General features: G+C 60.0%; 2 protein-coding genes and 2 long non-coding RNA genes across 4 annotated transcripts; 1 reads left to right on the forward strand and 3 right to left on the reverse strand.

Moving 5' to 3' along the window:
* Positions 1-1,736: 1,736 nt before the first annotated feature.
* LOC127039601 (N-acetyllactosaminide beta-1,3-N-acetylglucosaminyltransferase 4-like) lies at positions 1,737-7,154 on the reverse strand. The gene is made up of 2 exons (XM_050933382.1): positions 6,444-7,154; positions 1,737-2,600 (listed from the first exon to the last, which is right to left on the reverse strand). The coding sequence occupies exons 1-2, from the start codon at positions 7,009-7,011 to the stop codon at positions 2,137-2,139; spliced, it is 1,032 nt and encodes a 343-aa protein (XP_050789339.1). The 5' UTR covers positions 7,012-7,154; the 3' UTR covers positions 1,737-2,136.
* On the forward strand, positions 2,464-10,292 carry LOC127039638 (uncharacterized). The gene is made up of 2 exons (XR_007771249.1): positions 2,464-2,556; positions 10,240-10,292. It is a non-coding gene; the product is annotated as an uncharacterized LOC127039638 (long non-coding RNA).
* On the reverse strand, positions 3,172-5,805 carry LOC127039643 (uncharacterized). Its single transcript, XR_007771255.1, has 4 exons — positions 5,733-5,805; positions 4,787-4,922; positions 3,731-3,751; positions 3,172-3,218 (listed from the first exon to the last, which is right to left on the reverse strand). It is a non-coding gene; the product is annotated as an uncharacterized LOC127039643 (long non-coding RNA).
* Positions 9,782-11,227, reverse strand: LOC127039568 (N-acetyllactosaminide beta-1,3-N-acetylglucosaminyltransferase 4-like). The gene is made up of 2 exons (XM_050933321.1): positions 10,681-11,227; positions 9,782-10,283 (listed from the first exon to the last, which is right to left on the reverse strand). Exons 1-2 carry the CDS (start codon positions 11,225-11,227, stop codon positions 9,820-9,822), a joined length of 1,011 nt encoding a protein of 336 aa, XP_050789278.1. The 3' UTR covers positions 9,782-9,819.
* Positions 11,228-14,780: the final 3,553 nt, after the last annotated feature.

Genomic DNA, 14,780 nt, shown 5'->3' on the forward strand with positions numbered 1-14,780 from the left:
ACGATTCCTTATGGGGCGTATGAATGCGGAGCTGGGAGTAAGAATTCCTCGAAACTACAACACGGATCCACGTTCTCCGCACCCCTCGGGTGCCCCACACAGGCTGGGGGGAGTCGGGGTCACGGAAGGGCTGAGGGGGAGGGATGTGAACTTGGAGGGTTTTGGGGTATGGGTGGGGGAAAGTCTGGAACAGATTTTTGGGGGCAGGGGCGGGCGGGGAGGGATTGTTAGGGAGCCTCCCCCAGGCAGACCCTGGCTGCCCTTAGCATCTGCCATTCAGGCAGGCACATCTGCCCCAGTCCCCATGTGTTCCTGCACCCCCACATGTCCTTCCACCCTGCCTGCATAGAAGGGTTGCACCTCACTGCAGTCACTGATACAAAACCTGTTTGTGCCAGCGTATAAGAATGCATCCCTCAGCGGATGTCTTTGTCCGGCCTAGGGGCCAGCGGCAGATCCTGCCTCTGACTGATCTGCTCCATTGTGGGGGGCACATATTAGTCGTAAGTCCTGTAGAGTCCACGGGGGACCATTCCTGTACTTTGTTTGATGATACCCCTGGCCAGGTGCCTTCGTCCCTTAACGGAGTGGGTGGTCATTGGGCGGTTCGCTCGAACACCACCGGGTCAGCAAGCTGCAGAGCCAGGGCAGCGCCCAGAGGGAAAACACATGTTGCTGACTGATATCAACCCCGAGCAGAGCAGGGCACCATGCCGGTGCCGTCTGACGACATCGCTGACCCCGACCACTGGTCTGGTGAGGAAGTGAGCTGTCCACGGCGGGAACTGCCATCTGAATGACAGAAAACCACAAGCTTAACCCCTCCCCGCAAATCACCCCCCAAAAAAACATAACGGGGAAGAAACATGGACTGTCCCGTGTAAGGTGAGGGCAGAGACTGTCGCCTTAAAATGTAAAATATTGCAAACTCTAACCCTGGCTGCGAAGCGGTTAAAACGGGCCACTACAAAATTGCCGGGGCCAGGAACAGCAACAAAGACAACGTTAAAAGAATCCAAGGAAGCTACGCAGCCCTGCGCAAACCCCTTGCAGGGTGGCGAGCAGCCAGCACAGGAACAGAATAAAACATCAGAAACAGCCAGCACAGGAACAGAATAAAACATCGGAAACATCGAAAACAGCCTACCAAAAAAAATAGACACACGCGCTGTCCCCTGATATAAATATTGGTGGTAAAAGCAGGCTCCCCCCCTCCATGCCTGAAGAAGGGGAATGGAAGTGGGAAGAGGGGGCCCTAGGAAAATGAAAAGACACGACGTTGCAAAACTTTGCAACCGCCCCCTTCTGAGAAAAGCCAGGTTTTGCTACAATCTAAATCGGGACCTGGGCTGGTCCCTGTCGGAACGGGATGGGGAAGTGCTGAGATGGGGGAAAAGTAACGTACAAAACTGTCACTGAATGGGCACATCCGAGGAAGGAAAATACAGGAGTTCACAGAGCACAGTACTAATATTTGAAACATGGGCTTTTCGTTTTCCCATCTAGCCGAGTTTTTTAAAAAAATTTAAATATAAACCCAGGGTTGTGAGTTCAATCCTTCAGGGGGCCATTTAGCGATCTGGGGCAAAAAATCTGTCTGGGGACTGGCCCTGCTTTGAGCAGAGGGTTGGACTAGATCCCTCCTAAGGTCCCTTCCAACCCGGATAGTCTACGAACCACTGTTACGTTTAACACGCACGATTTCAGATTTCCACAGTCGGCAAAAACAAAACAAAAAAGAGAAAAATAGCAACTTTAATACTGTTCCTGTAGTGCGGGCGATTCCGCCCGCCATTGCACTCAGGGTGATTTTGACTCTACGCGGTTTTCGCTTTACGCGCTGACCGCGGAACGGAACCAGCGCGTGAGATGAACCTCGCTGGTATATACAGGGAATTATAACCTTTTGGTAACAATGATAACATGACCGTAGCCACAATGTTCAGCGTATCATCAGCCTGCCGAACACACTCGCCACGACAAACTTTGCATTGGATACCACACAATCATTTCACAACCATGAACGTGGGGGGACACCCAGCACCCCCGAGGTACAGAGCGTCACATTCAGCCACTCCCTCCCCTGTGGCAGGTGTCCTCTAGAGGGGACAGGCCCCTGCCCCATTCCCTGCACCCCTAAGAGGGGAGAGGCCCCGTCACATTGCACCGTTGCTCCTTATACAACCCCCTCCACACCTCCTCCACCCTGTCCAGCGACACCCCGTGCACCACGAAGGCATCCCCGTACAGACACAGCTCATCCTTCATGCCAAAGACCCGGAATCGGACGTCGTGCCGGTACCGCAGCCCGGCGGCCAGCGCCAGGAAGCCGAAGTAGACGTCGTCCAGCGGGAAGACGGGGAGGCGCTCGGAGGCCGCGGCCAGGGCCGGGACGCTGGCGCTGGGCATAAGGAACCCGCCCCCGGAGGGGAAGTCGGGGTATTTGGCCTGGGGGAACAGGGTGGAGGAGATGCGATATTTCTTGGTTCTCATCACGGCTGCATGGCGCTGGATGTTGCCGTGGATGACGTGGGAGGCGTTGGGCGTCTGGTCCAGGTAGGCCACCAGGGCGGGGGGGTTCACAAACATGTCATCGTCCCCTGTGTGGCAAATTGCAGGCACTATTATGCAGGGTCTCGCGCTTTCTCTTTTGGGGGGGGGTCAGGGCGCCATTTCTTGCCCCTGCAGTGCAATGTTAACTGCCCCACTAGTGTCTCAGAGGAGGGGCGTGGAGAGGGAGGGACCTGGACCCACCCTCTGCTCCAAGTCCCAGCCCAGGGGCCCTGAGGATAGTGGTGAACCACTTGACCTGACACTTCCTTCCCCTGGGCTACTTCCCTCTCCTGCCCTCCCTCCGCACAAGCCAGGTGCCCCTTTAGCTGGGTCTAGGACTTCTCAGCCCACCGCAGCACTTCTCCAAACTGTCCTCTGCTTCCCTCCAAACTGTTCTGTGCTCCAACACCAATCCTCTCCGCTCCGACTGCTCCAAACTGTTCTCTGCTCCAACACCAATTCTCTCCGCTCCGACACCTCCAAACTGTTCTCTGCTCCGACACCAATTCTCTCCGCTCCGACACCTCCAAACTGTCCTCTGCTCCAACACCAATCCTCTCTGCTCCGACACCTCCAAACTGTCCTCTGCTCCAACACCAATTCTCTCTGCTCCGACTCCTCCAAACTGTTCTCTGCTCCAGCACCAATCCTCTCTGCTCCAACACCTCCAAACTGTTCTCTGCTCCAACACCAATCCTCTCCGCTCCAACACCAATCCTCTCTGCTCCGACTCCTCCAAATTGTTCTCTGCTCCAACACCAATCCTCTCTGCTCCGACACCTCCAAACTGTTCTCCGCTCCGACACCAATCCTCTCTGCTCCGACACCTCCAAACTGTTCTCCGCTCCGACACCAATCCTCTCTGCTCCAACACCAATCCTCTCCGCTCCGACTGCTCCAAATTGTTCTCTGCTCCAACACCAATCCTCTCCGCTCCGACACCTCCAAACTGTTCTCCGCTCCGACACCAATCCTCTCTGCTCCAACACCAATCCTCTCCGCTCTGACTGCTCCAAACTGTTCTCCGCTCTGACACCAATCCTCTCCGCTCCGACTGCTCCAAATTGTTCTCTGCTCCGACACCAATCCTCTCTGCTCCGACTCCTCCAAACTGTTCTCTGCTCCAGCACCAATCCTCTCTGCTCCAACTCCTCCAAATTGTTCTCTGCTCCAACACCAATCCTCTCTGCTCCAACACCTCCAAACTGTTCTCTGCTCCAACACCAATTCTCTCCGCTCCAACACCAATCCTCTCTGCTCCGACACCAATCCTCTCTGCTCCGACTCCTCCAAATTGTTCTCTGCTCCAACACCAATCCTCTCTGCTCCGACTCCTCCAAATTGTTCTCTGCTCCAGCACCAATCCTCTCTGCTCCAACACCAATCCTCTCCGCTCCGACTGCTCCAAATTGTTCTCTGCTCCAACACCAATCCTCTCCGCTCCGACACCTCCAAACTGTTCTCCGCTCCGACACCAATCCTCTCTGCTCCAACACCAATCCTCTCCGCTCCGACTGCTCCAAATTGTTCTCTGCTCCGACACCAATCCTCTCTGCTCCGACTCCTCCAAACTGTTCTCCGCTCCGACACCAATCCTCTCTGCTCCAACACCAATCCTCTCCGCTCCGACTGCTCCAAACTGTTCTCCGCTCCGACACCAATCCTCTCCGCTCCGACTGCTCCAAATTGTTCTCTGCTCCGACACCAATCCTTTCTGCTCCAACACCAATCCTCTCCGCTCCGACTGCTCCAAATTGTTCTCTGCTCCAACACCAATCCTCTCTGCTCCGACTCCTCCAAACTGTTCTCTGCTCCGACACCAATCCTCTCTGCTCCAACACCAATCCTCTCCGCTCCGACTGCTCCAAAACGTTCTCCGCTCCGACACCAATCCTCTCTGCTCCGACACCTCCAAACTGTTCTCCGCTCCGACACCAATCCTCTCTGCTCCAACACCAATCCTCTCCGCTCCGACTGCTCCAAATTGTTCTCTGCTCCAACACCAATCCTCTCCGCTCCGACACCTCCAAACTGTTCTCCGCTCCGACACCAATCCTCTCTGCTCCAACACCAATCCTCTCCGCTCCGACTGCTCCAAACTGTTCTCCGCTCCGACACCAATCCTCTCTGCTCCAACTCCTCCAAACTGTTCTCTGCTCCAACACCAATCCTCTCTGCTCCAGCACCAATCCTCTCTGCTCCGACTCCTCCAAACTGTTCTCTGCTCCGACACCAATCCTCTCTGCTCCAACACCAATCCTCTCCGCTCCGACTGCTCCAAACTGTTCTCCGCTCCGACACCAATCCTCTCCGCTCCGACTGCTCCAAATTGTTCTCTGCTCCGACACCAATCCTCTCTGCTCCGACACCTCCAAACTGTTCTCCGCTCCGACACCAATCCTCTCTGCTCCAACACCAATCCTCTCCGCTCCGACTGCTCCAAATTGTTCTCTGCTCCAACACCAATCCTCTCTGCTCCGACACCTCCAAACTGTTCTCCGCTCCGACACCAATCCTCTCTGCTCCAACACCAATCCTCTCCGCTCCGACTGCTCCAAATTGTTCTCTGCTCCAACACCAATCCTCTCCGCTCCGACACCTCCAAACTGTTCTCCGCTCCGACACCAATCCTCTCTGTTCCAACACCAATCCTCTCCGCTCCGACTGCTCCAAAACGTTCTCCGCTCCGACACCAATCCTCTCTGCTCCGACACCTCCAAACTGTTCTCCGCTCCGACACCAATCCTCTCTGCTCCAACACCAATCCTCTCCGCTCCGACTGCTCCAAATTGTTCTCTGCTCCAACACCAATCCTCTCCGCTCCGACACCTCCAAACTGTTCTCCGCTCCAATACCAATCCTCTCTGCTCCAACACCTCCAAACTGTTCTCTGCTCCAGCACCAATCCTCTCTGCTCCAACTCCTCCAAATTGTTCTCTGCTCCAACACCAATCCTCTCCGCTCCGACACCTCCAAACTGTTCTCCGCTCCGACACCAATCCTCTCTGCTCCAACACCAATCCTCTCCGCTCCGACTGCTCCAAACTGTTCTCCGCTCCGACACCAATCCTCTCCGCTCCGACTGCTCCAAACTGTTCTCTGCTCCAGCACCAATCCTCTCTGCTCCAACTCCTCCAAATTGTTCTCTGCTCCGACACCAATCCTCTCTGCTCCAACACCTCCAAACTGTTCTCTGCTCCAACACCAATCCTCTCTGCTCCAACTCCTCCAAATTGTTCTCTGCTCCGACACCAATCCTCTCTGCTCCAACTCCTCCAAATTGTTCTCTGCTCCGACACCAATCCTCTCTGCTCCTACTCCTCCAAACTGTTCTCTGCTCCAACACCAATCCTCTCCGCTCCAACACCAATCCTCTCTGCTCCGACTCCTCCAAATTGTTCTCTGCTCCAGCACCAATCCTCTCTGCTCCGACATCTCCAAACTGTTCTCTGCTCCAACACAAATCCTCTCTGTTCTGACTTCCACGCTGTCTGATTGAAACAGGGGTTTCTATCAGGTGACTGATTGCAGATGCTTTAATTGCCTTCAGGTGTCCTAGTTAACCTATTGCAAATTTTCTTCTCTTTACAGGGAATAAGGCTCCCTTCTAATCCTCTCCTGCTGCCCTCTGGCCATGCTGTATCACACCTGGAAGAGGGAAAAGATGCTTAGGAGGGTGCAGCTGGGGGCTAGGCGGCCTCCCCAGAGCCAGGGAAAGAACCCAGGAGTCCTGGCTCCCAGCCCCTCTGTTCTAACCCACCAGCCGCCACTCCCCTCTCAGAGATGGGGAGAGAACCCAGGAGTCCTGGATTCCAGCCCCCACTACTCCAGCCCACCAGCCCCCACTCCCCTCCCAGAGCCAGGGCGAGGACCCAGGCGTCCGGGCTCACCTTTGAAGATGAAATCCGCCTGCCCGCAGCGCGCCCCCACCCAGCGCAGAAAGCACCGCTCCTTGAGCGACAGGTTGTGGTGGCTCTCGGTGAAATCCCACAGGACCACATCCCCAAACTCCTCGCTCTCCTCCTCCAGCAGGGCCATGTGCCGGGGCTCAGGGGACACCCCCATGAGGAAGACGGCTCGGACCCGGTAGCCCCCCAGGACTCCAGGCCGGGCCCACGTGCGGCGGGCGGTGGCCCGTCTGGCGCTGGACGCTGGGTGGGATTTCACGGCCAGGAGCAGCAGGGGCGGCCCCGGGGGCCCGGTGCAAACCCCGTCCCCTGGGATCACCTCCCGGCACCGGTAGCTCTGCAGCTGGGGGAACTCAGCCTGGAAAGCAGCGTAATCCAAGCGGAAGGTGAAGGTCCCATCGGGTAGTTCCACCGAGCCAGGGCTGGGGGTCCGCTGCGGGGTCTTTGTCACCTCGATGACCACGGTGTAAAAGAACCAAAAACCACCCGCCACTGGTCCCATCACCACCACTCCCCCGATCAGAAACCTCCAGCTACCCCTGGGCTTCATCTCTGCTCCCTTCAGGGATCAACCAAAAGTGAAACCAAAAAAACCCAAAACAACAGTCGGAAACTAGCTCATGGTGTGTTGTACAAACACTGGGGGAGGGCTGAATATGGAACCCAGGCATCTTGGCTGCCAGCCCACCCTGCTCTAAACCACCGGCCCCCACTCCCCTCTCAGAGCCGAGGAGAGAACCCAGGAGTCCTGGCTCCCAGCCCCCCTGCTCTGACCCACCAGCTCCCACTTCCCTCCCAGAGCCGGGGAGAGAACCCAGGAGTCCTGGCTCCCAGCCCCCACTGCTCTGACCCACCAGCTCCCACTCTCCTCCCAGAGCTGGGGAGAGAACCCAGGAGTCCTGGCTCCCAGCCCCCACTGCTCTGACCCACCAGCTCCCACTCTCCTCCCAGAGCCGGGGAGAGAACCCAGGAGTCCTGGCTCCCAGCCCCCCTGCTCTAACCCACCAGCCCCCACTCCTCTCCCAGAGCTGTGGAGAGAACCCAGGAGTCCTGGCTCACAGCCCCACTGCTCTAACCCACCAGCCAAGAGAACCCAGGCGTCCTGCGGTTCCCTCAAACACAGTAACTCCCCTCAGTGTGCCCAACATTTTGCCTTGTTACACGAGGCTCCAGGGTCAGGTCTCTGGTGTCCCCTGGCAAACGCGCGCAGGAAAATGTTGAACAAAGTTTTCAGTGAACTCCTGGCAAGCGACGGAGACGCCGTATCTGGGCAGGGTCCGGCCCGGCGTTGACTTTCCCCGCGCCCCGACACTCGGCCTTCTCAGAGCCCAAAGCAGGGGTCACGTCGCTGCTCCCCTCCCGGCGGCTTGCGGAAGAAATCAGTGGGAACACAACCCCTCCGCCCGGGCAGAGATTGATCCATGGGAGCCTGTTCTTGTCTGAGCCCACAAAGGAGGAGATTTCAGCAACGGGGCCAGAACGTCCGAAATCCTTACCTCCAGCCTGAGCCGCTATCGAGTAATTAGCGGCCGATCCGCAATGCCTGGTCTGTTCCCCGCTGGGGCATCTGGTGTTGGGAAAAAGTCTCAGCTTCAGAGAGCTGCTCCAAAGTTCACTCTTATCTTGCCATTTTACAACCGACTTTTACAAAGTACACAGCCTATAGGACTCCTGGGGGGTGGGCTCTGGGAGGGAGTTGGGGTGCAGGGTCTGGGCTGGGGCAGGAGGAGGGGTTGTGGGGGACACACTCTGGGAGAGAGTTGGGGTGGGGGGTCTGGGCTGTGGAAGGGAGTTGGGGTGTAGGAGAGGGTGAGTGGTCGGGCTCTCGGAGGGAGTTGGGGTGCAGGGTCTGGACTGGGCCAGGAGGAGGGGGAGGGTTGGGCTCTGGGAGATAGTTGGGGTGGGGGGTCTGGGCTGTGGAAGGGGGTTGGGGTGTAGGAGAGGATGAGTGGCCTGGCTCTGGGAGGGAGTTGGGGTGCAGGGTCTAGACTGGGGCAGGAGGAGGGGGAGGGTTGGGCTCTGGGAGAGAGTTGGGGTGAGGGGGATCTGGGCTGGGGCAGGAGGAGGGGGAGTGGGGAACAGGGTCTAGGGAACAGGGTCTAGGGGGGAGTTGGGGTGCAGGGTCTGGGCTGGGGCCTTTGTCTCGCTTCCTGGGGCCAAAAGTCACATTCCCCTGTGCAAGCTTTATACAGAGTAAAACAGATTGATTTGGGGTTCGGACCCCATTGGGAGCTGGGGGTCTGGGGGCTGGAGATAGGAGCAGTTGCTGAGGCCGCAGCTTGTGGGGGACGTGGGTCAGACCTGGGGCTGGGTTGTAGCAGGCCGGTGTGTCTGGCTCAGACCAGGCAGGGTACTGGAGACCCAGGCTGGCAGGGAGAAGGGGTTCAGGGGTGTCTCAGCACATCAGGGGGGCCGTTACCAAGGGGGTTTCTGTGACCCAACCCCTCACAGGGGTGTTGCCAAGCCACTGTGGAGGACAGAGCTAAAACACAGAGGGGTCTGGATAGAACTGGGGTGTAGCCGCCAGCCTGAAATTGGACAAAAACCAACGGACGGTGCTATATTCAGGGAAGAAAACGCAAATGCCCCAATTACTCCCTGGGGAATTGTGTATGCAAAAAAGGAACGATTCCGCGCAGCCTAGTTCCAAATCCTGCACCTTTTGTGTGTCAGAAATAACACGATCGAATCACGCCCGTTTCAGTTATTGCAAAATCTCCATCAGCAAGTGTGTCGGTAACAAAACAGCCAACAGAAAGGAGGCAGGAAATGCTTTTTTTGCCAAATCGATTCCTTACGGGGCGTATGAATGCAGAGCTGGGAGTAAGAATTCCTCGAAACTACAACACGGATCCATGATCTCCGCGCCCCTCGGCTGCCCCACACAGGCTGGGGGGAGTCGGGGTCACGGAGGGGCTGAGCGGGAGGGTAGTAAAATGCTGGGAAGAAGTCTGGGTGTGAACTCGGAGGGTTTTGGGTGGGGGAAAAGCCTGAAACAGGTTTTTGGGGGGCTGGTGGAGGGAGATTGTTAGGGAGCCTCCCCCAGGCAGACCCTGGCTGCCTATAGCCTCTCCCAATCAGTCAGGCACATCTGCCCCGTCCCCATGTGTTCCTGCACCCCCCTGTGTCTTTGCACCCAGCTCATGTGTGTCCGTCCACCCCCACTCAGACACCCCCACCCCTGTTCCCATGTGTCTCTGTGCCGCCACCCAGCCACTCCCATGTTACTGACACCTCCTAAAGAGAAAGGCCCTGTGCCCCATTTCCCCCCGCCCCCGAGCCATCCAGCCCCTGCCTGACTCCGGGTGGGAGCCGGCACCGCCTAGACAGGACAGGCCCCTGCCCCATTCCTGCACCTCTAAGAGAGGACAGGCCCCGTCACACTGCACCGTCGCTCCTCGTACAACCCCCTCCACACCTCCTCCACCCTGTCCAGCGACACCCCGTGCACCACGAAGGCCTCCCCGTACAGACACAGCTCGTCCTTCATGCCGTACACCCGGAATCGGGCATCATGCCGGTACCGCAGCCCGGAGGCCAGCACCAGGAAGCCGAAGTAGACGTCGTCCAGCGGGAAGACAGGGATACGCTCGGAGGCCGTGGCCAGGGCTGGGACGCTGGCGCTGGGCATAAGGAACCCGCCCCCGGAGGGGAAGTCAGGGTATTTGGCCTGGGGGAACAGGGCGGAGGAGACGCGATATTTCGTGGTTCTCATCACGGCTGCATGGCGCTGGATGTTGCCGTGGATGACGTGGGAGGCGTTGGGCGTCTGGCGCAGGTAGGACACCAGGGCGGGGGGGTTCACAAACTCGTCGTCGTCCCCTAGAGGAGGGAAGAGACACTGAGGAGGGTGCAGCTGGGGGCCAGATGGCCTCGCCAGAGCCGGGGAGAGAACCCAGGAGTCCGGACTCCCAGCCTTCCCTCCCCGCTCTAACCCACCAGCCCTCATTCCCTTCCCAGAGCTGCGGAGAGAACCCAGGAGTCCTGGCTCCCATCCCCCCTGCTCTAACCCACCAGCCCCCACTGCCCTCCCAGAGCTGGGGAGAGAACCCAGGAGTCCTGGCTCCCAGCCCACCCTGCTCTAACCCACCAGCCCCCACTGCCCTCCCAGAGCTGGGGAGAGAACCCAGGAGTCCTGGTTCCCATTCTCTCTGGTCTCACCCACCAGCCCCCACTCCCCTCCCAAAGCCGGGGTGAGGACCCAGGCGTCCGGGCTCACCTTTGAAGATGAAATCCGCCTGCCCGCAGCGCGCCCCCACCCAGCGCAGAAAGCACCGCTCCTTGAGCGACAGGTTGTGGTGGCTCTCGGTGAAATCCCACAGCACCACGTCCCCAAACTCCTCGCTCTCCTCCTCCAGCAGGGCCATGTGCCGGGGCTCGGGGGACACCCCCACGAGAAAGACGGCTCGGACCCGGTAGCCCCCCAGAACTCCAGGCCGGGCCCACGTGCGGCGGGCGGTGGCCCGTCTGGCGCTGGACGCTGGGTGGGATTTCACAGCCAGGAGCAGCAGGGGCGGCCCCGGGGGCCCGGTGCAAATCCCGTCTCCTGGGACCAGCTCCCGGCACCGGTAGCTCTGCAGCTGGGGGAACTCGGCCCAGAAGGCGGCAGAATCCAAGCGGAAGGTGATGGTCCCATCGGGCAGCTCCACCGAGCCGGGGCCAGGGCCGGGGTCGGCCTGCAGGGTCTCTCTCTGCTTGAGCTTCATGGTGTGAAAGAGCCAAAATAACCCCCCAGTCAGCAGGATCCGGGTGCCCCAGCGCTTCATCTCCGCTGCCCCCGGGGCTTGGCTGGCAGTGAAGCGAAGGCAGGCGGAAACCAGCCTGGGGAGTGTCGAACAAACACTGGGGCAGGAGTGAACATGTAACTCGGACCTGGCAACTAGACTCCCTGCCCACGCTGTCCCCCACCATCTGGGCAGAGAACCCAGGCGTCCGGGCTCCCAGCCACCCCTGCTCTAACCACCAGCCCCCACTCCCCTCCCAGAGCCAGGGAGAGAACCCAGGAGTCCTGGCTCCCAGCCCCCACTGCTGTAACCACCAGCCCCCACTCTCCTCCCAGAGCTGGGGAGAGAACCCAGGAGTCCGGGCTCCCAGCCCCCCCTGCTGTAACCACCAGCCCCCACTCCCATCCCAGAGCCAGGGAGAGAACCCAGAAGTCCGGGCTCCCAGCCCCCCCTGCTGTAACCACCAGCCCCCACTCTCCTCCCAGAGCCAGGGAGAGAACCCAGGAGTCCTGGCTCCCAGGCTCCCCTGCTCTAACCACCAGCCCCCACTCCCATCCCAGAGCCAGGGAGAGAACCCAGGAGTCCGGGCTCCCAGCCCCCCCCTGCTGTAACCACCAGCCCCCACTCTCCTCCCAGAGCCAGGGAGAGAACCCAGTAGTCCTGGCTCCCAGCCCCCCTCCTCTAACCACCAGCTCCCACTCCCGTCCCAGAGCCAGGGAGAGAACCCAGGAGTCCTGGCTCCCAGCCCTCCTGCTCTGACCCACCAGCCCCCACTCCCCTCCCAGAGCCGGGGAGAGAACCCAGGAGTCCTGGCTCCCAGCCCCCCTGCTCTGACCCAACAGCCCCCACTCCCCTCCCAGAGCCAGGGAGAGAACCCAGGAGTCCTGGCTCCCAGCCCCCCTGCTCTGACCACCAGCCCCCACTCCCCTCCCAGAGCCGAGGGGAGAACCCAGGAGTCCGGACTCCCAGTCCCCCCCACCCCCGCAAGCTGGGGAGAGAACCCAGGAGTCCTGGCTCCCAGTCCCCTCCACCCCCCCGAGCCGGGGAGAGAACCCAGGAGTCCTGGCTCCCAGCCCCCCCGCGTCCAGTCCAGGAGTCCAGATGGGGATATCGCAGCCCAGCCGTGCCCCAAGGGCCCCATTCTGGACCGCGGCTGAGACCCTTGGCTGTGGGGCTGAGGCACTCGCTGGGCGGTCGCTTCTCCCGGAGAACCGAGCCCGTTGCTACAAGCCAAACACCGCCCCCCCCCACCATCGCCGCTGTTCTCGGGCGCCGGCCTCCGGGTTCGGTTTTCTGAAACGGGAGCAGGACGCCGGAGCCTTTTCTCCGACTCTGCAAACGTCCCGTCCCCCGACGCTGCCCCCAGCCCAGTCTTTCCTCCCCCCGGGCCTCGCAGTCCGGGCCAAACCCACCCGGACGAACCTTGAGCCATGCGCGGCAGACGCCGATGTGAAGGGCGAGAGGCTACGGTGAGGGGCACGGCCGGGGAGGAGGCCACATGTGTGGTGCCAAGGGGAAAGGGGGGGCCCTCCCCTGGAGCTGGCTGCTGCTGGGGGGGCAGGGGGGGGTCCTCCTTTCTGGCCCCAGCCGGGGGCTGCCTGTCTGCACCCCAAACTCCCCCTCCCCGTCGGTGCCGCAGTTGGGTTTTAGCACCTTATGTTGCTTGTGAGTCTGACTGTCCTAGACGAATACGGGGCGTGCCTCAGTTTCCCCATGTGCTGCACCAACACTTAGGGGGTGGGAATTGGGGGGGTGGTTTTGCCGAGGCCCTGGGGCAGGTGAAGCTGCCCGGCTGTTTGCACGGGTGTAAGCAGAGACCCAGGATGGGGGGGGGGGACTAGGTGACACCTCTGGCCCGGGGAAGGGAGACCAATGGAAGAGGGGGTGTCGGAAGGGGGGTGGCTGGAGGCTGGCAGGCTGCGTGGGGGAACCAGAAGAAGAGGAGTCTGGGGTGTCTCCCTCCCAGAGCCTGGCCCCATACCTCCTCCTCCTGCCCCACCCGGACCCCAAAACCCAACTCCCTCCCAGAGCCCGTCCCCCTCACCCCCTCCTCCTGCCCCACCCAGACCCCAAACCCCAACTCCCTCCCAGAGCCCATCCCCCTGGCTAATCATCACTGGCAGACCCATCCTCCGTGAACTTCTTTGACCCCTGTTCTAGTCTTGGCCTTCGCAACCTCCCCCAGCGAGGAGTTCCACAGGTTAACAAGGCGGCGGGTGAGGAAATACGTCCTTGGGTTTGTTTGAAACCTGCCGCCTCTTAGCTGCATTGGGTGACCCCTTAGTCCTTGTGTAAACCACATTTCCTCATCCACTTTCTCCGCACGCACCACGAGTTTATCGAGCTCTCTCCTACCCCCCCTTCACCGCCTCTTTTCCGAGCTGAGGTTCTCACGCCTGGGTTGGGGGCCGGCTTTAGGCCTATTCCACCAATTTCCCCGTACCGGGCCCCGTGAGAATCCCTGCCCCGGCTAGAGGCGCCTTTCAAATTTTTACTCACCTGGCGACACTTCGGGTCTCCGGGGGCACTTCGGCGGCGGGTCTTTCCCCCGCTCCGGGTCTGGGCCGCAAAGACCTGGAGCGAGTGAAGGACCCGCCGCCGAAGACTCGGAGCGCTGCCTGGTGAGTACAAGCCCCACGTGTTTTTTTACATGGGTTGTTTTTGTAGTCATCCCTGCCGGGGCCCCATAGAAACTGTTCGAATTGGGCCCCACACTTCCTAAAGCCGGCCCTGCCTGGGTTCTCTCCCTGGGTTCTCTCCCCGGCTCTGGGCGGGGAGTGGGGGCTGGTGGTTAGAGCAGGGGGGGCTGTGAGCCAGGACTCCTGGGTTCTCTCCCCGGCTCTGGCGAGGACATCTGGGCCCCAGCTGCACCACGGCTACATCCACAAGCATTCGGCCGTGATGAGAACCACGAAATATCGCGTCTCCTCCGCCCTGTTCCCCCAGGACATGTACCCCGACTTCCCTCAGGGAGTGGGTTCCTTATGCCCAGCGCCAGCGTCCCGGCCCTGGCCACGGCCTCCGAGCGCCTCCCCGTCTTCCCGCTGGACGACGTCTACTTCGGCTTCCTGGCGCTGGCCGCCGGGCTGCGGTACCGGCACGACGCCCGATTCCGGGTCTTTGACGTGAAGGACGAGCTGTGTCTGTACGGGGTGTCGCTGGACAGGGTGGAGGGGCTTGTACGAGGAGCGACGGTGCAACAGGACGGGGTCTGTCCCCTCTTAGGGGCGCAGGCAATGGGGCAGGGCCCTGTCCCCTCTAGGGGGCGCTGGCTTCCATCCTGCCCTGGGTGGGGCCTGCGAATGGGACAGGGAGGCTTTTGCCAAGCATCTGGATTAAATGTGATTTCTTGTGCCCGATTTTTGACTCAACGTCAGGGTTCAGAATCTGCCGGGGGGGGGGTCTTATAATACTGGAATTAAGCACAGGGCCCCTGTATCCCCCACTCCTCTGGGTCCCCCCAATGCTGGCAAGAAAGGGTTTACTAACAGCCATCATTAGGTTTCAGAGTTAACCCCCCCCAACTAACAGACTCATTCATGTGCGTGTGGTTAGCGTGACGACAGCTCTGTGCCCTCAGTGCGCAACGGCAATG

The sequence above is a fragment of the Gopherus flavomarginatus genome, chromosome 23, assembly GCF_025201925.1.
Source record: "Gopherus flavomarginatus isolate rGopFla2 chromosome 23, rGopFla2.mat.asm, whole genome shotgun sequence".
NCBI lineage: Eukaryota > Metazoa > Chordata > Testudines > Testudinidae > Gopherus > Gopherus flavomarginatus.